General features: G+C 31.4%; 1 protein-coding gene across 2 annotated transcripts in view; it reads right to left on the reverse strand.

Moving 5' to 3' along the window:
* LOC125075986 (carboxyl-terminal PDZ ligand of neuronal nitric oxide synthase protein) overlaps positions 1 to 25,457 on the reverse strand; it is a 201,237-nt gene that overhangs the window by 118,107 nt on the left and 57,673 nt on the right. For both annotated transcript variants that reach the window (XM_047687900.1, XM_047687899.1), the window contains exon 2: positions 15,058 to 15,316. In XM_047687900.1, the coding sequence (XP_047543856.1) occupies positions 15,058 to 15,264 (207 nt within the window). In that variant the 5' untranslated portion in view covers positions 15,265 to 15,316. The remainder of the gene's footprint in view (positions 1 to 15,057; positions 15,317 to 25,457) is intronic.

Genomic DNA, 25,457 nt, shown 5'->3' on the forward strand with positions numbered 1-25,457 from the left:
CTTTTACGATTATCTTGGTAATATTTTGATATATTGAGTTATTAACGGTTTCAGTAGCTGTGTTAATGGCGTGTTCATTACATTTGCGGACACACGAAATCATTTGTTAAATCAAGCGATATCGCTTCGTGAAATTTGTAATCAAAGCGGAGTACCGTACACTTTATCTTGAGTCAAATCATTTCTTTTAATATTTGCTAAATTTTTATCGTTAATCAAGAGGAAAATAATGAAATAATTTGTAAAGTTTAACCTTATTCAGTTTCATGAAAATATTCAGTACATGTTCGTACATAAAAAGATGAATCCGGTTCGTATTTTCGTATACGTGTTAACAGATTTGCGGAGTTTTATCGATGATACATTTTATTCGAAGGTATTCGCCTATTGCTCGATACATATGACGATTCTGCAATAGAATATAAATTCGAAAACAATGTCAGCGAATGTTTTATTTATCGCTGAACAGATGATATATTAAAAGATAACTATGTTGAGAAATTCAGGAGTTGTCTGAATCCTTGAACTTTGGTTAAATTGTGTGAACTTTCATCGGGGTAATATTATCTCTACCGTCATTAATAATAGACTAATCACCTGTATAATGAACTAAAATCGGTCCCACGTTACAGCAATATGGCAGCAGACTAACCGTACTAAGCCTGTATCTATCGTCAGCTTAGGTAGCTCATTTGTTAGGGAGAATCCAATCACCCGGTAATGTTACAAGGACGTAACCTTCCCTTATCGAAGTGTCGACTTAAATTGATCTATTGAGACATATGTAACACGTCACGTTCACAATGGCTTGAAAATGAACAACTTTAATACTATTTACGTCACCGTGACTGCCTCGTTAGTGTAATAGCTAGCTTGAAATTTTTTTTTATTTTAATCAATTTATATACACATATATCAGAGTAACTGTAAACGCATCTGAGTTTTTGTTACCTTGATCAATATTTTTTACTAGTTTTTTTTTTAAATCTTTATATCACGCCTCGTTTCATTTATATATATAATTGATATATACATAATTGTATAAATTTCAACTAATAATTGATGCTTTTTTCGTGTCTCTGTTCAAGATTAGTGTTAAAAAGAAATATTAATTCACTGTTAAATTAACTTATCGCTTAAGACAATACTAATCGTAACTCAATTGTTTTCTTTCTTTGAAAACAAGAAAACAAAATTTATATTTGTTGTATCATAAATTTTGAGATTTAACTAAACACAAATCTTTAGTCCGGCGTTCAATTTGTTTTAATGTTTAAATAATGCATGGAATATTTCGGTTATTTCTTTAATAAAATTCAGTCATGGTAATATCAACAATTATAGAAATTAGTTTTATATTTATAAAAAAATGCTTTCGTTTGTTTTTTAAAATTGCGTTTATTTTTTGTATAAATTAGTAGGTACTTATGTTTTAGATATATCTTAAATTATAAATGACCTAAATTTAATATAAAAATAATATGAACACATAAACCACAAATAATAATTTTGTAAAGAGAGTTTAGTTAGTTTATTTTTTAAATGTCGTTTATTTTAAATTATGCTTTCGGTGATAAAAAATAACCGTTTAAAAAAAGCCTGCGGCGAGGTGTACTCGTATTTACAATGTATGGGCCTCGTATTCAGGAGAAGCAATCGCACGAAAATTGATGAGATTTATAATACTGATGTTCAGGACTATTTTAGGCCATACAAAATAGGTATACAAATAACATAATTTGAATATTATAATTCCAGGAGCAAAAGCTCTTGGGAACTCTACGAACGAATCTGTCAAAGTTTGTCAGTTTTGATGTGATATTGAAATTTATAAAATGAAAATAGTAAATTTAGTGTGAATATTGTTAACTGTTAAGTTTCAGATCGTAATCGTCTCTTCTCTTCTTAAGGGAAAGGAGCTGTTTGCACCACGTTGCTTTATTGCGGGCTGCGTGCATTTTTATACGTCCATATTGTTAGTAACAATTTTCTTATCCTAGTGTTAGTAAAATAAATAAGACTAAAAAAGAAACAAAACAGTTATTAATCAATGCTGCACCATTCCGTTAGAGATTGCACAACAGTGACTGATGTACAAACAGTCAAGTCTGCTGGCGATCATTCTAAGTATGCTGTTGGTGCTGCCGCTGACTTTACGCTCTAGGGTTGCGCTTTTACGACTCGTGGCGTAAAAACAATCGACCCGATATTCCGCGAACATTATCGATGCACTACATAATCGCAGCAGCCCCATCAGCAACCTGAACGCATTAAATACAGATCTCATTATGTTTTCCTTCAGCGCTGAGCGCGATGATAATCAAAGTTGTGATTTATTCACATGTTCTACCCATTGGGCCGTCTCGTCTTATTGTTAATGGTACACTATACGTACTATGAATATAGCGATGTTACAAGTGTAACTTTAGAATAATAGGCAAGTAAGTAAATAAGTAAGTTTTATGTGTAGGATCAATGACCGTTGGACTATACTAGTCGTTGAATGGAGACCGTGTTCGGCAAATCCAGATCTGGACGTAGCGTGGGTTCTGGCTAGATGTGAATGGCGAACGGATCTTTAACATCTTAGGATAGAACTATGCTAACTAAAAAGAAATAAAGAGGGGTTAAACCTATTATTCAGAGATAACGTGTACAAGAAAGGATTAACTGAAAATAAAACTAGATAGAATAGGATGGAACGGAAATCTGACAGGACGGGATATAATAATTCAGGATATGACAAAAAACCGGACAAATGTGAACGAAAACGCATACTGAGGGTTCCGTACCTCAATACTGAGATCAAGTTTTATAAGATTGCGACTTTCCATTGACAAATTGCACGATTCTAAGTCAACGGGAAGTAATCTATATCTTTTGATTCTCTTGTGAGTGATGCGGTGATACACGTTACCGACGACCGTATCATCTTCACCTTCACAGCTTCCAAGGGACCCTAATAAGACATCATCGTTGTCCAACTGTATCTAGTTTATATATAAAATACTCAAAGTAATTTAATAAGTAATAAAATAAATAGATTATAATGCACAGACATACAGACAAAGAAAGAAGTGATCTTATAGAGGTTCCTTTTTTTTCTTTAAAGGTAAGGAACCCTAAATACGGTTCGAGATCAATAAAAAATATTCATTAGCTTGACCGAAAAACCCATCCCAGCCAGTGAAAATCGCGGTCAAGAGGCAATTATCGATTTAATATAGAATAAAAACTTATAAAGGTAATCTGTAATTCACACAAAAAATCATGATTTAACGTACAATATGGCAAATATTTTTTTTATTAACTGTAACATTGTACAATCGTTCTGATGATTCAGTGAGGTTCACGGAACATGGGGTATCCCTTCCGGTGATTTACGACTGAAAATAGAATCTCGCAAAGCGGGGAAATGTTTTCATTCGCGTCAAAAGGATGGAATCTCGTGGAAAATGTATGGAAATTACATTTATAATGTCATGTAAGCGTGTGTGTTATTTTTAGATTTTATTTCATTTTCATATTGAAAATAAAATGATAAAGACAGGCACAGCTTATTATCCAAGCTCCCTTTTAACAATTATTAACATTTAGTCCTTAAATATATACAAATATGAATTAAAATAGTTACTGTATAAATCTTGACCGCGGCAAGAATCGTCGTTGAATCGCAAAAATTTAAATAACAACACTTAATCTACCACCAAAAAATAAAACTTTTTATTGACAATATCCTTTAAAGAGAAGAGACGTGATTACTCGGACTATTATTCAGTATTATTGTAATACAATTGCAATGCAACGGCAACGGAATACCATTTGCTCACCTGTTTTGCGTGATTTAAAAATTATTAATTTTTTAACAATACTGCAAAATATACGGATTATCGAGCGACTGAATGCACGTTCGATATTGAGCCCTTGAGCTGCGCTAATACCCATTTTATGACATCCGAGATATAACATTACATAGTATAAGACTTATGCTCAGTTTCACGGGTAATATATATTAATAGAATTAAAACGAGACATCATCCCTTCAACTGGATGACGTCCACACCAGTCCAGGACAAAGGACTCCTCCAAGAATTTCCAGGATGGGCAGTCTTGCGCTACCCGCATCCAACGGTTTCCCATAGTGCTTTATCAAACAAAAAATATATTTCTGTATATAAAGGATAAATTACAACAGACTATAAAAATAATAAGGTAAATATTTCATTTATTTAATAACAAAATATTAATCAAAAATTGTTCTTAGAAGCACTTATTAACAGTAGTTGTACAAGACCGTATTAAACTTAAAATTGACGGCTATTATCGTAAATTTTATACGTTTAATGCTTAATGTAAGTTGAATGCTTCGTTAATAAACTTTCTACAATTAACAAGAACATATTCCGTCTATGTAGATTATAACGGTCCTTGTACGGACATAAAAATACAGATTATATATAGTTAAAGGTTCGTGTTGCAAGCTTTAAAAATGTTGTTTTATTTGCCTTGCCACGATAATCCATTTGGTGTGAAATTTGCAAAGTGCATCACGCTACATGTTTAATTATAATTAAATGATGGTTGAGGCGAATAAATTACGTATTGTAACGTAATAAAGTAAAACAAATATCAATATTATTATTTTTTAGGGTACAATATTTGATGTAAATCGTATGTATTATTGACTGGCTGTCACTGATCTCGAGGTTCATGTCTCAGACTTTGATTTGTTTAAATAAAAAAATATTGGTATTAAGCACTGGCGAGAAATTTGCAGTAGTTTTACCCTTTCGTGCTGTACGACTCTTAAAGTACGTAATTCCGTTGATTATGCGCTTAAACTTTTCCCGGTCGTGTCCGAATTGTAAGAGTGAGGATAAATAGTGTAATTATGGTCTGGTGCATTTGGTTGGTCTGCCTTGAGGATGGCTGCCATAGCCGAAATCGGTCAAGAGGACATATTTACAAAGCATTCACGGCCAGCTACTTTATTTCATCCGATAATTGTGTTTATATTGCAAAAACTTGTACCTTTATTTCTAACCAAACATAAGTTCAAATTTTGTTATGGCTGTCTATATTGATGTGTTTTCACCATTATCGGTACAAAGACCCATACTTTGTGAAAGTCCTATAGATAACTTCCGGAATGGTATCAACCAGTCATGAGATATTCTACCATCAAACAGTAATAATTAGTAGTGGTGTGATCTGGTTTTAAGGGTACGTGACCGTCTAAATTCCCAAGGTTAGTGGCGCATGTCTATGTATAAGGGCGACAGTGATTATTTATAAGGTGGCCCGTATACTCGTGAAATAAAAAAAATAATTAAAGAATTAAATTTTTAACGTTTATTTTTTACTTTAAACTTAAACAAACATGATTTACCATACGAATTGAACTTAATATAAGATAACTTTAAACATTTCACTAATTAGATACGTAAATATATTCAAATTATGGTTTAGTTCAGGTTTAATTCAGGTTTACTTCTAGTTTAAACTGAGTTTTTCAACTGTAAGATTACAATTGTTTATAGTTAAATAACGCATTCAACTGGACAGATCCTCCAACTTTATTACGTAAATATAAACAAAACCGACAGCAGACGCTCTCTGTCATATCATAATTTTATACGTAAACCTTCTCCGAAACCCACCGCATCTTCTGGTATTCATTTTATGGAAATTACATTTTCGTTTTGCTCTGTTACTTAATACAAAAATAAAACCTAATTTATTAAATAACACTATCTAAAATTATACATTATATCGAGATTGTTTACGAGGTGTATTTATATGTCTATCTCTTAAATAGAAAGGTGTCTTAAATTTTATTAAAGTCATATATTTCTAGCGGATTGTCGTCGGTTCTTTGTCACGAAGAATTGGCTATTTCGCGAATGGAACCCAAAATTGACTGTTCTGTCCGTGAAGGCTCCATTCACTCCAACACACAATGAGATGGCCACAAAAGACCGATTCACGACGCTTACAATAAAGCAGAAGACTCATATCCACAAATGCGAGTGTATCCGATCTCTCTCGTACGTCTTAAATAAATTGCTCATTGTTCATTAATTACAAGAAAGACGTAATATTATACGCTTAATATTTTATAAATAATATTTGATGAATTATAATATTAAGAATGCCTTGTTAACCAGCTTTGTTTAGGATCCCGAAACACAAAAACAATTTAAGGGGAAATGCACCTTCAAATAGATTGGCGTTGACGTACAATGAACTATCTGCGAAGGTCAATTCAATTCTAAGTTTAATTAATTGCTTTTAGCTGTACCGATCAAAAGGATTACACATCTATAATCACTATTGAGTGTATTTTATATTTTTAAACATATTCCAAAATAATAAATTTTTTAATATGTGTGTGTGTGTTAAGTATTTTTTAAGATTTATTATTTTATTAATGTAATTAATACAAGGATCATTTAATTTTATTTTATCTAAACTAATTTGTAATTATATTATGTATTTTCCTTTTCTTAATTTTCAATTGTTATTTTAATTAATGAAGTGTAATACTTCTATTTTAGCATTGTAACGATTAATACCATTAACCACACACAAATACAACCTGCAATTTTTATAAATATATATACATTTAATCGTGTCGTAGAGACGCCTGTTTGTATGAGTGAGAGAGTTCTAACCACTTTAATAATATTGGTTATTCAACGATCAAACATCAATAAATTAAACAACAGTTATAAGGTTTTAAAAGCAAAATTAATTACAGGTACAAAGGATCTTATATCGAGTGAAAATAGAGTGGCTTAAATTGATGTATGCTAGTGAATATTTATACGGTTTAAATTTATCGAGTCAAAGAACGAGACGATGAATTCGTCAAAGCCAATGTAATCCCGGCTTAGGGGCATCGGAGCCTAACTGATACATACTCGGCGTTACCTTCACGTTTATAAGGTTGGAACCTTATAAAAACGGACCCGAATATATGAATTTTTATACGCTTTCGTTCTTTCTGAAGGAACTTTAACAAGTCCGACGATGTCATTACACGTGACAAAGGTTGACGTTAACTTACGTGTCGATAGAATATTTCAGCGTTGCAGAGGTCAATGAACCTTAATCTGAATAACGTGATACGTTTTTACTTATTAAATATTTTATAGTTATTATATAGACAGAGACAGATTATAGTTTTGAATAGCACATAGGATCATTTAATGTCCCAGAAAAATATACCCAACACCTATAACAGAAAGACATACGCGGGAGGAGCCACAAGCGGAATCAAGGAGGCGTTTAAAAGTGTAAGCACAAGCGAGCAGGTAACAATTAACCTAAATTTAAACAGGTGGCTTAAATAATTTGATCACGTCCTTCCTGTGTAACATGACCGAGACATGTCAAATAATTTTACTTCAGTTGTTGGACCTCCCAGAGTTTGTACAGAGAGACAGAAAAGTTTTATTGGTGTAGAGTTTGGTTCTAAGGCTGTAGATTCAAATCCCGGACCAAGAAGTTCGTATCGGGTTCCTCATCAATAGTTTGGCGTTTTTGAACGTTGGTCGTAAGGTATTAGGAAAAAAAAAATCCAGCCTCTGTCCTTGAGGTTCAATGGCCTGGTCGTGGAAGAGCTTTAGAGAGACCGAGTTATTTATAATATTAGTATAAATTACAACTATTAATAGCATAATAAAAAAACAGCCAGTGTCTTTCCAAAATATCACCTTCAATTTAACAACTTTGCTTTTTAATTAAGAATACGAAATAAAATTTAAACAAAACTTTCAGTCTTCGTCCGATTGCGTTTCATTAATTTTATAAATAAAGTCGTTTCCTTTATTACGTTCTAAATTTAAAATAGTAATACTACTAAGTTACATTTAAAAAATAAATAACACAAATTAAATAATGTAACCAAACCAAAAAATCCTATATGAAAAATAAAAAGTACACACGTATATGTTAATTATTCAAACTTAAGGTTCATTGACCTCTGCAACGCTGAAATATTCTATCGACACGTAAATGAACGTCAACCTTTGTCACGTGTAATGACATCGACGGACTTGTTAAAGTTCCTTCAGAAAGAACGAAAGCGTATAAAAATTCATATATTCGGGTCCGTTTTTATAAGGTTCCAACCTTATAAACGTGAAGGTAACGCCGAGTATGTATCAGTTAGGCTCCGATGCCCCTAAGCCGGGATTACATTGGCTTTGACGAATTCATCGTCTCGTTCTTTGACTCGATAAATTTAAACCGTATAAATATTCACTAGCATACATCAATTTAAACCACTCTATTTCCACTCGATATTAGATTATCACCTTCGTGCCTTTAATAATACTGAACAACTCGTTTATCCATAAAACAGTAGTATCAACTATTGTAGACCGATACTCACTCAGGTGAGTATTTACAAAACGTCAGTACAAGGCAGAGTTTAACTATTATACACATTACACATTAACAGTCTGCAAATTTTCCACTGCTGGGCTAAGGCCTCTTCTCTCTTTGAAGAGAAGGTTTTGGAGCATATTCCAACACGCTGCGCCAGTGATAGATGGTGGATACACATGTGGCAGAATTTCGTTGAAATTAGACACATGCAGGTTTCCTCATGATGTTTTCCTTCACCACCGAGCACAAGATGAAATATAAACACAAATTAAGCATATGAAAATTCAGTGGTGCTTGTTTGAAACCGCAATCATCGATTGATATGCACGTGTAACTAACCACTGGACCATCTCGGCTCAAGTTTAATCGTATTTTTCAGTTAAAAGTATTTTAATCAATATCATATCTATAAGTATAACGAAAAATACTATACATATTATACTTCTAACATAAAACCGAAATCTAGGGACATCATTACGCAGCGATCTGTCAAATACGAAGAAAATGGACCCATTATAACTTCCATATCACGTCAATAAAAGCATTTGTCCAAAGATGGCCGATCAGAGCGCTTACAATATAAGCATTTGTAAGTATAATGTTCTACATAAAAATAGATGCTAGTATATTATTTAGGCTATCGATTTTATTTGGTAAAGATTTCAATTTCAAATTATTCATATTTAGAATAAAATCAAAATTAATTAATCTTTGTCGTCTTGTCAATTCATCCGTTTGAGTCGTCGCTTGTCACCACGACATTTGTGTTTGTTAAACTATGTGAGTAATAAAAATGTTTTGTTTAAAAAACAACCTCTAGAATATGAAATTATAATTCGGTAGAACTAGCATGTAGGTTGAATACTATTAATGTTTCAAAGTATAAGCCTTAACGACTCAATGGACAAAGGCATATCTTTCTGCTGTAAGGACTTGCTCGAAGCTTATTTTAATAAAATCATATCTTGTAGACTGTTTCTGTTATTTCCTTCGCCAGATATATGCGACTGGTTTAAAAATACTGTAAATATAGGCATTAAGAATATAAAATTTTAGACCACAACTTTGATAGTATATTAATTATGTATGGATGAATGAGTATAGTATCAGTATCTGAGTGGTCAGCTATGAAAATAAATAACATCTTAACAATAACACATTTATCCGTATTCAAGTTTAGGTTATGAGTCTAAATTTTAATAAAACCAATATTTCACTCATTAGATATACGATATACACATAATAATATATACTATGTTGTGGGTAAAGGACTTACATATAAAATAACCATGTGTAGGTACAAAAGTTTCCTTTTAGTTGATTAAGGGATTGATAAAATTCGAGGTTGAAATCTGGCGGACATCTTGGATTTAATTAAAGAATATAACATTTATACATTAAGGAAATGTTTGTTATTATTTAATGTTACAATATGATTTCAAGTTTAGATAAGATTATACTTGGTTTATACGATTTATATCAATTTAAATGTAAAAAAAATATTATAATTTTTGTACTTTTTAAATGTATCTAATTACCAGTATTAAGCAAATCCATTGTTTAAATATAAAATTTAATCAGATATTCAAATGTTTTCTTCCTTTTGTTAAAAGGAAGATTTTTCTTTTATAACATAACCGATACTGATAGTATAATATAATCAGCTTAGTAGAGATATTGATGGCTCCCTAGGGCTGTTTCGACCTTGTCTAAAAAGGATACGTTAAGTTAAAACGCCTACCTTATACTAAGCGAAATTCTCTATATTAAATATATTTGTAATATTTTGTTATTCATCTTACATTCTAAGAATATTTTGTTCTAAAAGCCCTTTTGAATCGTCTAATTACAGGAAAACAGAATTAAATTACTACGGTAACTCTAATTAACTTACTCATAGTAACTACGGTAATTTAAGCAGTTACTCTTTTTCTCGAATGAAATCACATACCCATCATTAAATTCGAATTCATAATGGAAACTGCGATTATGTCAAAACAATTCTTTTGATATTTCGCATATATCTCATTTTTTTTTATGATCACGATAGGCAGACAAGCAAATGGGCCACCTGATGTTAAATGGTCACCTCCCATAGACAATGGCATTGTAAGAAATATTCACCATTCCTTACATCACCAATGCGCCACCAACCGTGGGCACGGGCTTTTTGATACGTGTAATTTTTTCTGACCTACATAACTTTGCAATGACCAACATATTATATTCTTAATTTAATGATTTTAAAAAAAGTTCTTTTTTAATGTAAAATATAATTGTGTACTTATTATTTTAAAAATTATACTAGTTTATGATATTATAATATATTCATAATGACTGTACAAGTTTTTACTGAAAAAAAAGAGTATTGAAAAAATATATCAATAAAACTATTAAGCTTATTAAGTATATAAGGTGTAAACATATTTTTAAATAAAATGTAACATAAACTCATTAAAATATTTATAAGAGGAAAACAGGTCACATAATGTTATGTAAATGTCGTTAAATAGTTAAGATTAACATTCGCAAGTCACAAGTAGATGTTGATTAAGTTAAGAGGTCGTCGACGACTAACTAAACCCAGATAATAGTGGTCACTTGCTTGGAATTAATTCTATATAGAATGCATAGAATCGTTTATACATTAATTATTTCCGTATAATTTCGTGTTAAAATATAACCGTCATCTTTCAAGTTTATAATATAATATAGTAAAAGTAAGTTTATAATATAATATAATAAAGTTTATAATAAATATCAAATCTTCGTACACGACATTCATTACTTCGTTGGTCTAGTAGGTAAAGAAAATCAGTAGACAGTATTAACCCTCTCGTACCCCGGAAAACACGCGAAGCATTTGATTCTACCACTGAGTTGTGTTCCCGGATTGCCATCCCGGATTACGAGATCGAAGAAATTGATAATGCACTTGTATTTGTACACACACCACCACTACCTCCGTCGAGAATGACCGCGACCGAAATCGGTCTCGAACATCGTTTTAAACTTACTTTAGCCTAAGTCGCAAAAAAAAAAAATTAAAATATATATTCTATGTTTTAATAATTTCACCTCATTCACTTATGTATCTGTAAACATATTTCAAACTTAAACAAGAGCTCCTCGATTACTACTATTTTACATCTCAACGCAAACCTTTATCTATTATCGCGCTAACTAAACAATGGCAAAACGAGTTATTCAAATTGGGTAGTTTTTGAGATTGGCGCTTCTATACAAACTCTCTACCTTTATAATATACAATGTTGCAGTCCGAACTTCATCTCGTTCAAAACTACTTTCCCGTTAAACTTGACGAAATTCGTTAAAAGTCCTTTGGAGTGATATAATATTAATATTGTTTTATTTTAAATACGATCATAGGTGATCACTGGCGTCCATATGTTACACATTATCAATGTGTCGCTTTGGAAACTAAGATGTGCATTTTAATTGTCCTTTAGCACCCTAACTACGCAAACCGAAACACAATCGTATTGCATTAATAAGTGTCGCTGTTTGGCGATTACGTCATCTCGTAATCGCGTCTAAACAATAATCAACTCAATCAAAAAATCAAAAAATCTATTTGACGACTCTGTGGTCGAGTGGTGTACACCGGTTTTCATGGGTACGCCACTCCTTGGTCCCGGGTTCGATTCCCGGCCGAGACGACGTAGAAAAATTTCATTAGTTCTATGTTGTCTTGGGTCTGGGTGTATGTGGTACCGTCGTTACTTCTGATTTCCATAACACAAGTGCTTTAGCTACTTACATTGGGATCAATGTATGTGATGTTGTACAAAATTTAAATTTAAATTTAATCATACCTACTTATTCTGAGTGATGAGTCGATAATTCCTACCTGGAACGAAGTATGTTGGTATACGAAGATGGTAGACCACCAAATGATTTGTCTTTATAAGCGCGCGTAATGGGTATAACACGAGCTCATTGTTCCTTGTACTTTCTGATATGCGGTATTTCACTTATGACATTGGACAAAAGTACTTTTGACCAACAAATGTTTACTACACACAGGGTAAACCGGTAGCTTTCTCTGCGCAATTTAAACCTTTTCATATATAAAACAAACCTTCACCCCAGATTTTAGCCCCTTGAGGGATGAATTAAATAAGTAGCCTATGTCCTTTTCTGGGACTGGAACTATCGCCATAAACAAATCGTTAAATCAAGTTACTCTCACATTTATAATACTAGTATATACAGATATTATTCGTACAGACAACATTAATAATTAATATTGATAGAACCCTTTATAAATAAACTTAATTGAGATAACATTACAGTTATAAATCTAATGTACATCGACAAATTAATAAAATACTCAACTAAAAAACTATTTTTAACCATGAACAGATAAGCCAGTAATAGCTCCTATCCTTACGATGCTTTTAGAGGCTTCCTCTTTGCATAGAGGTAAATTACATCATATAACAAGATTTAGATTATCCTTCTTTCTTATAAAACTCATAAAAACGTAATATCATGAGAAAATTAGTAAAAGGAAGGCTTATTGTGATTTTTATTACATGGGCGAAGCGATTCCGTTTAAAAAAAGTTAATATACGTAAGAATGACGTACCGACTTAAATGATCGCGTAATTTTATTCAATTTAAATAATAAATTATATATTCAATTTATTTTCAATACTTATTAGCTGCCTATGAACTTATAACACATATTAAAAACGTAAGATCAATGACTGAGCGTGATTAATAAAAACTGCTTGATGACTAAACAATATAAATTATGTTTCAATTAGATTGTTCATTGAAACAAAAAATAAAAATGTTGCTCTGTAAAGAGAAATTTATTTTTACCATTGTCACATTTATTATATTGGTGGTAGAGCCTTGTGCAAGCCCGTCTGGGTAGGTTCCACCCACTCATCAGATATTCTACCGCCAAACAATTACAGTACTCAGTATTGTTGTGTTCCGGTTTGAAGGGAGGGTTAGGCAGTTACATCGCCAATGCGCCACCCATTGGCAATATAAGGAGTGGTTAATATTTCTTACAGTGCCTTTGGCTATGGGCGGTGGTGACTTACCATCAGGTACCCCATATGCCAAACCTATGCCACAAAATAAAGATATATTTGCAAACACAAATATTTTCTACTACTTACTTATTTACCATTATTATTAATCAAATATTATTAATTACAATCTGGATAGAAATAATTTCCTTTAAAAAACGAGGTTTACTGTACCAAACTAAACACAATTTTTTTATAGATTAATTTCTAGAATTGACATAGAGCAAAGTGCTGCCGACATAGACACAATTTTTGACGTAAAACCTCTAAGGTATTGAGCGGGAAATTCAAATTAAATGAAGAGAGAAAGAGCTTAATTTATATATATTTATATATATATATATATATATAATAGTGTTTATTTGTGTAATTTTTAAATGAAACTGATGTTATTGAAACTTTCAAAGGTTATTCCGTAAAAAATAACAAATAACAATATTAACGACTTTTTCTATTTGAATTGTTAAATCGGTGGCAAATTAACCATAGGGATAACTTGCGAAGAAAACGATCACGAGCCGTGGAAACCCATCCATTTAATTGTAAATAATAAGAGTTATAACAAATTGTAATTTACTTCTAAAATAATATTACTTATAACGCTTTATTACTTTATTTAATTAAGAGCAAGGAAATTGTTTTGACGACGTTGAATTTTCAAACAAAACTTTGTTAGCGACCACAGTTTATAAGTTACCAAAGCGTTGTATAAATTAAAATTATTTCTCAAAGCCTAGAACGGACAAAAACCGAACTTACATAGGTCTTAAATACATTAAATGATTCCTGTAAGAGTTTTATTTTTCCCTATCCCTGGTCTATAAATGCTTAGATTTTTAAACTAACAATGAAAACATGCCCATTTTGATTTATTTAAAAGTAGGACTAACTGCTCTGCGCGGTACGTGTTTAACCTCAATGCTCCCTATGTGTCGTGGCGTGATGCTATATAACATAAAACCTTAACAATAAATAAACTATTTAACACAAAAATCTTATTTCAAATCGGACTGTTACATCCTGAGATTACAGAGTTGTAATAAACAAACTCCCAACCAAATCTATTATCATTTTCCGGACGCTTATTAAGAAAAATAGCACATCAGCATTTTTTATAAACAATGAGCTGACACGTAATATATTTGGATTTCATATCATCATGAGATAAATGATAACGGTGAATGAGCTGTCAGTTACTTAGGTAATAGCGACAGCTCCAGAATGTGATTTTGAGGTATAACGTACTTCGTTTATTTTACAATCAGTCGCGGCAACGTGTACACTTTTTTTTATGTAATTGTTAGGCAGATCTACGTATGGAACAGTAAATGAAGTTAAGTGGTCATCGCGGTCCATAGGTCTTCCGACTGTTAGAATTATTAACTATCCCTTACTTAAGGTGTTATGTCCCTTGTATCTGAAGTTACACCGGCTCACTCACCCTTCCAACCGGAACACAAAAATAACAAGCTTGGCGGTAGAATATTTGATGAGTGTGTGCTACCCAGACGGGCTTGCACAAAGCTCTACCAAGTGAATTTTAAAGTCGGTCCATTTATTAAACAATGATCACAAAATTTCAACAATTACTAACCTTAGCATGGAAAGTGATTCCATAATTGAATGCTTCATCCGGATGTAGAGGTATCCTCGGATCATACTCATCGTTCGGAACCAGATCGTATTGTCTAGTGGAAGGCATCTTTCTCCCCCACTTCAGCAACTTCATCGGCACTCGTTTCCACGCCCCTGCCTTCAGGATAACGCGGATGTAACGCGTCTTACGTCCTCTTCTAAACATTGAAGCTCATTTGTAGCCCCAGTTTTGAAAAGAACCGGCGCCTCTCAACGACCTGGAAAGAAAAAACAAAATCTTCTATAAAATCGTATTTTTGAACGTATTTTGAGAAATCGAAATTAAAATTTTACTATGCACCTCAACAATTAACGACGTAGCGCAACTTATATGAGCCAAGACGATATAATGATTTTCTAAGGAATAATGAACGATCATACGTTCAAGACCGACGAGATAGTAATAACCGCCCAGCAATAATACTTTGTTTTATTGTGTTTTACCGGTATTAAAATTAAGTAAGACAGTGTGACTACGGGTACAGGGGTCTTAATAACTTAGTTCCCAAGGTTGGTGGTGCCATGGATATGTAAGGAATTATTAAAATTTCTTACGGCACCAACGTCTACGGACAATGGTGACCAATTGTCTAAATTTAAACACCATAATGATTGTATTCGTGGTCCCAAGATTGGTATTTGGGTTCGAAAAAAACAGTTACTACATTTCATAATTCGGATGTTGAGTCTGTCCTTGCTTTACGTATATCAGACAAAACATTTTACTTATTTTCGCTCATATAAATTCATAAAACGTTCCTCGATTTGATCGAGCGACGTCCGAAAATAAACTTTCAAGGTTTTCTCGTTTCGATAAATTTTACCATGTAAATATTTTACATATAAATGTATTATATATTTATTACATTACAACAATATCTATTTTATTTGGTGTTCCAAAACTCATTTGGTAGAAGTTTAAGAGAATTACGATAACATACATTTTTTAATAGTGTTTTATAAGATTTACAAATATATTGTCAAAATTACAATTTAAATTATCGTTTTATCATTTTAATGAAGGTTCAGTCTTAAAATAGCTTAAGTAAATAAATTTCCGATTGCTGTAAAACTGTTTACAAATTAGTAATAAGTAATTTTTTTTTTTAATAAGCAACATTTAACCATTTTATCTTTTTTGTATTGGCAATAAATATCTGTTTCAAACATCTATAACTACCAGTACGTACTTAAATTTGTACGGGTCCATGATTATTATGTCCCTACATAATAATCATGGACCCGTACAAATTTAAACTCTCTAGTTTCCAATGAATTAAGGACATAGGCTGTATGGCTGTACGAGAGGAAAATATTGACATTCGTTAAACAGACATAGAAACCGAAATTCCATCAGTTGTAGTAGGAGAATATTTTCAAACTATATACAGGTTTTAATCGTGCGTACGTGTGCGCGTCCGTGTTTGTGTGCGTGCGTGTAATTTTAAATAAATTGTAATTTCGTTTAAAAAATATACATATAAATCATATAATACTCCATATTGCCTCCATTTGTCAATTTATAAATTTAAATCGTTTGGTATAAAACATTCATAAATAAGGCGTTTTACTCAACACAAAATTATATACGTAGATGATCAAATAACGGAATGATATATTATATAAAATTAATTGTATAAGATTGACATAACTTTGTACATAATTAATTTACTTCAAATATTGGCTAAGAGTAACTTCTGAGTTTCTTGCTAGCGATAGTAGCTTTACAATTAATATAGTTCTCTAAAATGACGACTCAAAAAGGCTTGAGCCTACTTGAATTAGGTTTTTTCGATTGGATTTCATTTGATTGGTGACAGAAGGACTGGCTGGTTCATTTTATACCCAGAAAAACGGAGATGTATTTCAACTGGAAAATGCTGTTAGTATTACTATTTTCAATTTTGATTTGTTATAATTATTTATAATTAAAATTTTTACTATATGTGATGCAACTAAGAGATATATATATATTAAGACTAAGCGAGTGTTTTCGCTTTCATTAAAGTAAACAAAAACTCGGTGATTTATTAAAAGTGAGTCGTGATGGCCCAGTGGTTACAAGTGCGTCTTTACCGATGATTTTGACTTCAAATCAAACATCACTATATTAATATGTTTTTATCATTCATCCCGGACTCGGAGTTGAAGGAAAACTTCGATAAACAACCTATTAATTCCTAATAGAAATAAAAAACCATAAAACTATATTGAAGTAAAACCACTACAGACAATATCTTATTCATAGAAGTACTTGTAGTGTATATATACTTCAATAATATACTTATTTTATATTCATAGTACCAATTACACTTATTCAAATAAATTCAAGCAGTAACAGTTTTAGATCAACTAACTTTAGAAAAACAAATTCATATAAATGATTTTTAAAAAGAATATACGTGTCTGTGTATTATCGTTCGACGTAAGTTAAACATATTTCCGTCTAGTGTACAAATAAGTTAATTTCATTATACTTGAAATTCTAACCACAATCGGTGAATCGTAATGCTATTTGGGAGCATTGGAACAGTTCTCTCGACCGCAAACAAGCGTCCACTTCACAGTAGCAGTCCGTTAGCTGTGTGCTAAGCGTTCGAATCAAATACTACATAAGTATACTCCAACTTAATCATCCTTTTAAACGAATTTCTAGTAAAAGTATTTTTTTATTCTAATAAAAAATATCAAATATTCAAAGAACTGAGATCTAAGATGGCCCAGTGATTTGAACGTCTCAATCTTTGAGTGAGGGTTCATACCTACGCAAGCACCATTATATCTTCATGTGCTTAATTTTTATTTACAATAACTCGAACAAAGGAAAACATCGTGAGGAAATCTGAAATTGTCTAATTTCAATAAACTGTATCCACCAATCGTATCCTAGCTCCTAACTTTCTCTTCAAAGGAAGACAAGACCTGAGCCTAGCAGTGGGGGCATAAACAGACTATTACTTTATTTGAAGATAAGTTTCTCCTGGGCATATAAAACACATGCATTGTCATCGTAGCCACGAAACAAGCTTATTTCAATCATGTGCTTCTAAGTAGCATATCATGTTTATATATGACAAAAGTATTTTATTGATAAATAGTATAGTAAAAGAAGACTAAATAGTATTACATCTGTGCTAGTTTTGCTAAATTTATTTACGCGCCAAAAAGCAATAACATGTTTTGATATTTTTTAGCTAACGTTTTTATTGATTAACAGTAATTATAACTGTGATACTTACATACTAAGAATATTAAACTAATAATTGGCCTTTTGTGTAATATGTATCAGTGTATCACAATGATATAAAACAGTTTTTAAAATAAATACATGCAAGACAAATACATTCAACACAGGTTTTGCTGAATTTATACATTCAAATAGAAAAGTTACGACAGGCTGCATTTGTACTCTGAAATCAAATCATTTTCAACTCTGTTGGCTACTCCTGTAACTCAACCATAATCAAATACACTCGACTCTAAGGGCTAATCCCTTAGATATAAGAGTATTTGATTTTGCCGTATTTTTTTTCTTCGTCGTACACAGGTAAACTTTCAAGTAAGCTGAACCTACTGATAATAGCTACGTCCTTTCCTAAACAAACATCATCACGGGGTCATATATATTAGGTTTCCATGCTACATTACGTTGTAGGCTTATAACTATAATGACTCACTCAACTTGCTTACCTTAGCTATGTCAAAATTTGTGAAAAATGTGGTAATATCTACTTATAACTTCGCTTAGTTTCATTTGACTTTAAGTACAGATTTCCAAACTCCATCTTTTCTCATCATCTATACTATTCTGTGCTAATATTATAATTGCTATAGTTACTCTGTCTATCTCTTTGTTGCTCTTTCCCGGCGAAATCACTGAACCGAATTTATGTACTCCAAGGCATGGCTACTTTTTTGTGAAAACCGTTAAAGCAAATATATCTCTTAATTTTTCACTTTCTCGTGCGATATCGTAACAAACACCAACAGTAAGAATATATTAGGATAATAAGGTAAACTATGAGTGTAAATATGTATTTGCATATTTACAACTTTTTTCAAAACAAACCCCTAGTTTTACAAAAAGTAATTTTTTTAATGTGCCGAAATAAATTTAATAAAAATATTTTTTATGACATGATCGACCTCACCAAACTTATGTAATTTGAAATCTAAGTTAAAAGAAACTATTTATAAGATATTTTTATGACCTAAGATCTAACTTATTCAAGACTGAGTCTCTCTATTTAAAGAGGCAATAGCATACGCGTCTAGAAGACATCACAAAAATACTTATAATTGACTTATAATTCTCGTATAATTATAACAAATTAAGATATTAATTAAAAAGAAAAAAATTAATAGCCTGTTTTATTTAATAAATGAGCCAATTCAATGAAAAATAATAATTTGAATACGTAGTTTTCCATGTTAATAAACTCATATTGATATATTCAGGCGATAATGAACTATGTGCAACATTTAGCCGTTATAGTTTTTGTATAAAATGATAAATTGCAGACTGAAATGGCAGTGGGTCGCGTATGTTGAAGGAAAGATAGCCGTTAGAGCAGACGAGTCTACGAGAGTAAACCGCGGAACGCAAATGTAGCGTAGTACGCCCCCTAGTCAGATTAAACGATGACCTGGTGATGGGTCCCGACTGAATGCGGACGGCGAAGCTTTGGGAGAGGCCTTAGTCCAGCTGTAAAATTGGCTAACGATGAAGATAATTAAGAAGCGGAGTCTCTTGTACGCAGACTAATAACTAATCTTTTAAATCAGATCACAGCAATACTCAGTTAATATTTTGTATTGATGTGATTACCTTTAAACCTCTATAAGTTTGGCGATAGGTTTATGTGTGTGAGTATAAGGACCTTGCACAAGATGATATTATAAAATTATTTTGTTAGTTTTTGTAAACGGAATACACTTGTAGACTTAGTGCCTTTAAACGATAACGGAGGATAAGTCGAGTAACATCCCTAATGTAAAACGTGAATCAAATTTGCATATAGCAAGCCTCGTAAAGCTTCTACAATTCAAAGTTAGGCAACCGCGCGAACTACACAAGAGTTCGCTAGCGTTAAATTAACAAGCACTCATTATATTTTTTGTAGCAATTGTATCAAAATTTATAAATAAATTATATTTAGATAATTTAATTAATAAAAAAAATATTACTGTTATTATAGTAATTTAGATTATTTAAATGTAACTCGTTGTTGACAATTTAATTTATTTTTTCAATACATTAAATAAAATGCAAAATGTTCTAAATTATTATCCATGGACGTTTCCAATCTATGTCAGCTGCCAATCTGGGTAATGGAGGCGAGAATATTCCTGGTTCCCGGTTTATCGTAAAAAAATCATTCAATGTAAAATCACAAGTAAAAGTTTACTGAAATTGAAAACATTTTTAGAATTTTCTATTTGCAACTTCATCTTGTCTCAGAAACCGTGGTAGGTTTAATATAGTCTTGAAAAATTACTAATTAAATTTTCTTGTACGAGTCATTTTTTATGATATCGGTAGGCGGACGAGGAAATCGGCCACTTGAGGGTAAGTGATCACCACCATCCAAAGATAATGGCGCTGTAAGAAATATTAATCATTCCTTACTTTGCCAATGTGCCACCTCATTGGAAAATAAGTAATAACAATATCCTTTGTGCCTGTAGTTACACTGACTTACTCACCCTTCAAACCGGAACACAACAATAGTGGGTACTGCTGTTTGGCGATAGAATAGAAAGACGGGCTAGCACAAAGTAAAGTAGAGTAGAGTCTACTGGAATAAAGTATATTAGTACCTGAAAAGTTTGCTTATTTGAACGCGCTTATCTCAGAAACTACCAGATCGATTTGATAAGTAAATTTATTAGCTGGTTTATCAGGTATTAATTAGTATACAAAAGAGATAATAAATAATTTATTATATAATATCACGTTACAATGCACGGGGCGGAGCAATTACGTTTAACGTGAAAATAACCACGTAGAAAAGCATGTTTATTAATAGAAAAAACATTATTACATCACCGATCTCGATATGTTTATAATATTCGCTATAGGATTTAATAAATTTATAAGTAACAGAATGTTTCCGCATTTCCTCGTATAAAATTATTTAAATATAGCACTATGTTATTATTGAAACCGCAACCTAAAAGCTTTGTAGACCACAAGCGTAATTAGAAAGGAGACTTCAAAATTAATATACCGGTACATTTTATATAACCACAACGCTATCTCGCATCCACCTTGCAGGAAATGGATGTACTGGAAATTAAATACGATTTAAAAATATATATTTTTTGAAAAATATAACACGCCTCCTAAAACGTCTCTACTGGCTGTAGGATGATTAATTTATGTATCAAAATAATTGGAACTAAGAGTCAACAGGGAAATGCTACTAGGTGCTGCTGCACTCGTGTCCCTGTTCCACTCAGCCAAGAAATATCCAGAGACAAGGAGTATCAGGTTGTAACTGACGTCTCAAATTGAAGGTCAAGCAACATTTTATTTACGCATTGAATAATTTGAGCCTATTCATAATTTAATGTTATCAATGAGTTCACTGTGAATAATTATTTTCATTCAAATTAATTATTTTTCTATAAAATAAATATATATGACAGTTTTTTGTTCGTGCATTTGTTGTTTATTTGAATTATATTTTATAAATTTTATTTCAAACATAACACACATATATGTACATACATTTATATTTTATGTTTTATACGGTTAATAAAAACATTGTTTTTTTTTATATCTACTGTTTTAGAAGAAATCTTGGACACGATGTTTTTAGAGAACCCGCATCATATTAACGGATTAAGCGATTTCTTAACGAGAAGACTAGCAATTGGACATTAAGATATTTTGTTACGCGTGGTCACAAAATATAATTAATTGTACGGGAGATATGTTATTTTGCCAAGTCTCACATTGGAATAGTTTAGGTATTCTATAATAAGCTCAACATTTATCCTTTCAATAACTTACACGCGCCCATTACGTATGTTTTTCTACGCGGTATAAATTGAAAAATATACTATGAATTTGAAATAGAATTGTAAATTCTTATATATTTTTAAACATTATATTCTAAATAAAAATCAATTCGAATAGTTTCAAAAGTTTTTCAATCAAACTGAAGCAACAAAAATCGTTTGAATAAAATCTTTATATATTTAAACTAAATGGATCAAAAGTTGGTCCATTTTTTTGTCCAAATATTATGAGCTGATATCGAACCATCATTAATTCTCGACTCATATCAGTTTTTATAGAAATACTTTAGAATAGTCATAAAATTTACAATTGCGATGTTTAAACATATTCTTGTCTATTAAATAGTTGAATATTTGTTGGTGTGGTAACGATGTACAAAGTAATTAATTTGTCTTGATTTCAATTATCATTAGCTCAAACAGTACCCGCTTATTAGTTCTTAATACTTCAATTACGTCAAATAAAATTTATGTGATCCGCGAAGGCGTTACTTGAAATTATAAATATAAATAAATAAATAAATATTGGACAACATCACGTATATTACTCTGATCCCAATGTAAGTAGCTAAAGCACTTGTGTTATGGAAAATTTAAAAGTAATGACGGTACCACGTACACCCAGACTCAAGACAAAATAGAAAACTAATGAACTTTTTCTACGTCTTCTCGTCCGAGAGTCGAACCCGGGACCTCGAAGTGACGTACCCATGAAAATCAGTACACTACTCGACCACGGAATTCGTCAATTATCGACTAAGACTTCCTACGAGTTTTTTTCTGCCATTTAAGAATAAAGTGTTTTTGTTTTTTTTTTTTGCAATAACGCAGTTGTTTATCATGATACTAAAATTGCAATTATATTCTTTTTTTCGCTCTACAATTTATCTTATTATTTTAGTAACAGAGAGAGTCACTTTCTTTTTTTTAATAACAGTATAGAAGTATACATAACAATAGACAAGTCGACTTAAATTGATAAAATAATACGATAATTTGTCAATGATACTATAAATTTAATGTTGTTATATACAAAGATTAAATTAATTACAAAAACGTGTATCAACGATGAGGTATGACTTTTGAAAACGATACTGCCGATGTAAACAAAAGGTCAAGATGTTGCACCCAGTGCGATAGTTAAGAGATGTAAATTTGTACAAAATGGTTTCTAGAATGGAAATGGATTCCAGCGACATTACGACATAACTGAATAATGCTAACTGTCTGACATATTGTATGAAGTTATGCCGATGACACTAGTGAAATTAATATCAATGAATATTATATAAAATCTACATCTAAATCAGTTAGTATTAATAAAATAATAATTAAATAATTTTATTAGTATTCATTATTGACTATAATATGAATAAAAATAATAATTGCTATTTAAATATTTATAGTTGAATAGGTTATTTTAATAAGCACAAAAAATTGCTTTGTTTCTAAGGTTAAATGAACATTCGTAATATCGGGATCTTATAGAATGCCTTTGATTTTGCAAATTGAAAGAAATCTTAATAGATCAACGGTATGAGTAACTGTGAAGGTCACTGGTTGGACCTTCAAGTATTGAGAACTATTAGGTAAAAGGTCGAATATTCAAAAATGTTTCGCAAAATGGCCTTACAAATATAAAATTATTTAAATTTATTGATTTTTAATAATTTGTAACACCCTTTTGGAGGGGGGGGGGATAAGACGAACTTGAATGCCGTGACGGCTAACGGCACGACGCACTCTTATGACGTTGCCGCTTCTATATAAACCCTTGTGATTGCGTGACACTAATACTACATACTTTGTCGGTGTATATAATAATAATAATACAATATTTTTTTATATATTTTTCCATATATATTTAATGCTTTTCTATAAATATGACATTAAGGACGCCACGTGTCAGCTACATATTTTATAACAAATAGCACAGATTCTAATGTAATTCCATTATCTACACGTTAACGATTAATAATATTATTAACGATATTCCGGGCCAATGGATTTAATATACGCTTGTTACAATTATCTTAATTACCTCACTATGTGTCATAGATCTGAAATATAATAAATGTGACAAAGAAATTCATCATTACCGACGTCAATTCCATGTTCATGACCGGTAATGATTTATTTTGACTGATTTATTTTGTAAGGTAATATGAGTGTGTTGAGGTTATAGTTACTGATTATGAGGATTATTTAAAATACAATTATTGAGAACTGCGTGTTTTATATTATAGTTTTTATAGTAGATGTTACATGTCGAGTTATTTATGTTTAGTTGGATTATATGAGTATAATCATTTGTATTTATTATGTAATAATATTTATCGTTTAAAAACTACTTCCATTTATCGTATACGTTTAACAATTAATAAATATAATGCTATATAATATATATATACCTATTTTTTTTCACTATAGAATGTACAAACTCAGTCTTTCGAAAACGCAAAGCTAGTTTTTTCGGAAAGTAGTCAATCCATTGACTTTAAATTTTGACACAAAATGTCAAATCCTTTGATGGATAAACAGAAGTTTGAAGTTGTGACCAATAATATAAAAAATGATATTAGTAGGCAATCAATATAAAATCTGGTAGTAAAAAACGTATTATTTAAAATATGTATAACTGTAGCATTTTTAACAATTTGAAAAATATAATCCGTGTATAACATTGTATAATGATTCTATTAAAATTTGAAATTATTATCTACAATATGTAATATACATATGTACGGTAATTCTATGTTTAACCTTTCGGCTAAATTTAGTTTGTGTCAATTTAGTCGATTAAGTACAGCCGATAAATTTCGGGAGCTATTTAGCGATTCTATTCGGGTCTTTAAGTGTCAAAGTGCCAAACTTAACTAGCTGTTGATTCGGAAGTTTCGGTCGACTTCTTAATTCTTGGTTTAAGATTTCCACACGAGATTAGATTAAAGATAAAAGCGAATAAGTTGATATATGAGATATATAGACATATAAGCCTTTATCCAGATGAAATAAACTCACTTTTTTAGGTCTTGGATTTTTGAGATATTCTAAGTTCTAACCAAAAATATATATGATCACTTTTTCTGGATTGTTCCAGTGTATGTATTAAAATGTGTGCATCATATTTTAATTGGACATCAAATTTGACATATAAGGAATCAATTCAGGCAAAGAACCATCAGTTCTAAGTGCTCTCAAAGGGCACAGTAGGGTACAATCCCACTTACAAGATCCGTGTAACTTTTTACTTATCGGACTCGCGTTTTGAGGCGGGTGCCTTCACTCACTAGACTGACGAGGCAGTCGCATGTCCAACACGCGATGTAACCT

This window comes from Vanessa atalanta, chromosome Z, assembly GCF_905147765.1.
Source record: "Vanessa atalanta chromosome Z, ilVanAtal1.2, whole genome shotgun sequence".
In the NCBI taxonomy this organism is placed as follows: domain Eukaryota; kingdom Metazoa; phylum Arthropoda; class Insecta; order Lepidoptera; family Nymphalidae; genus Vanessa; species Vanessa atalanta.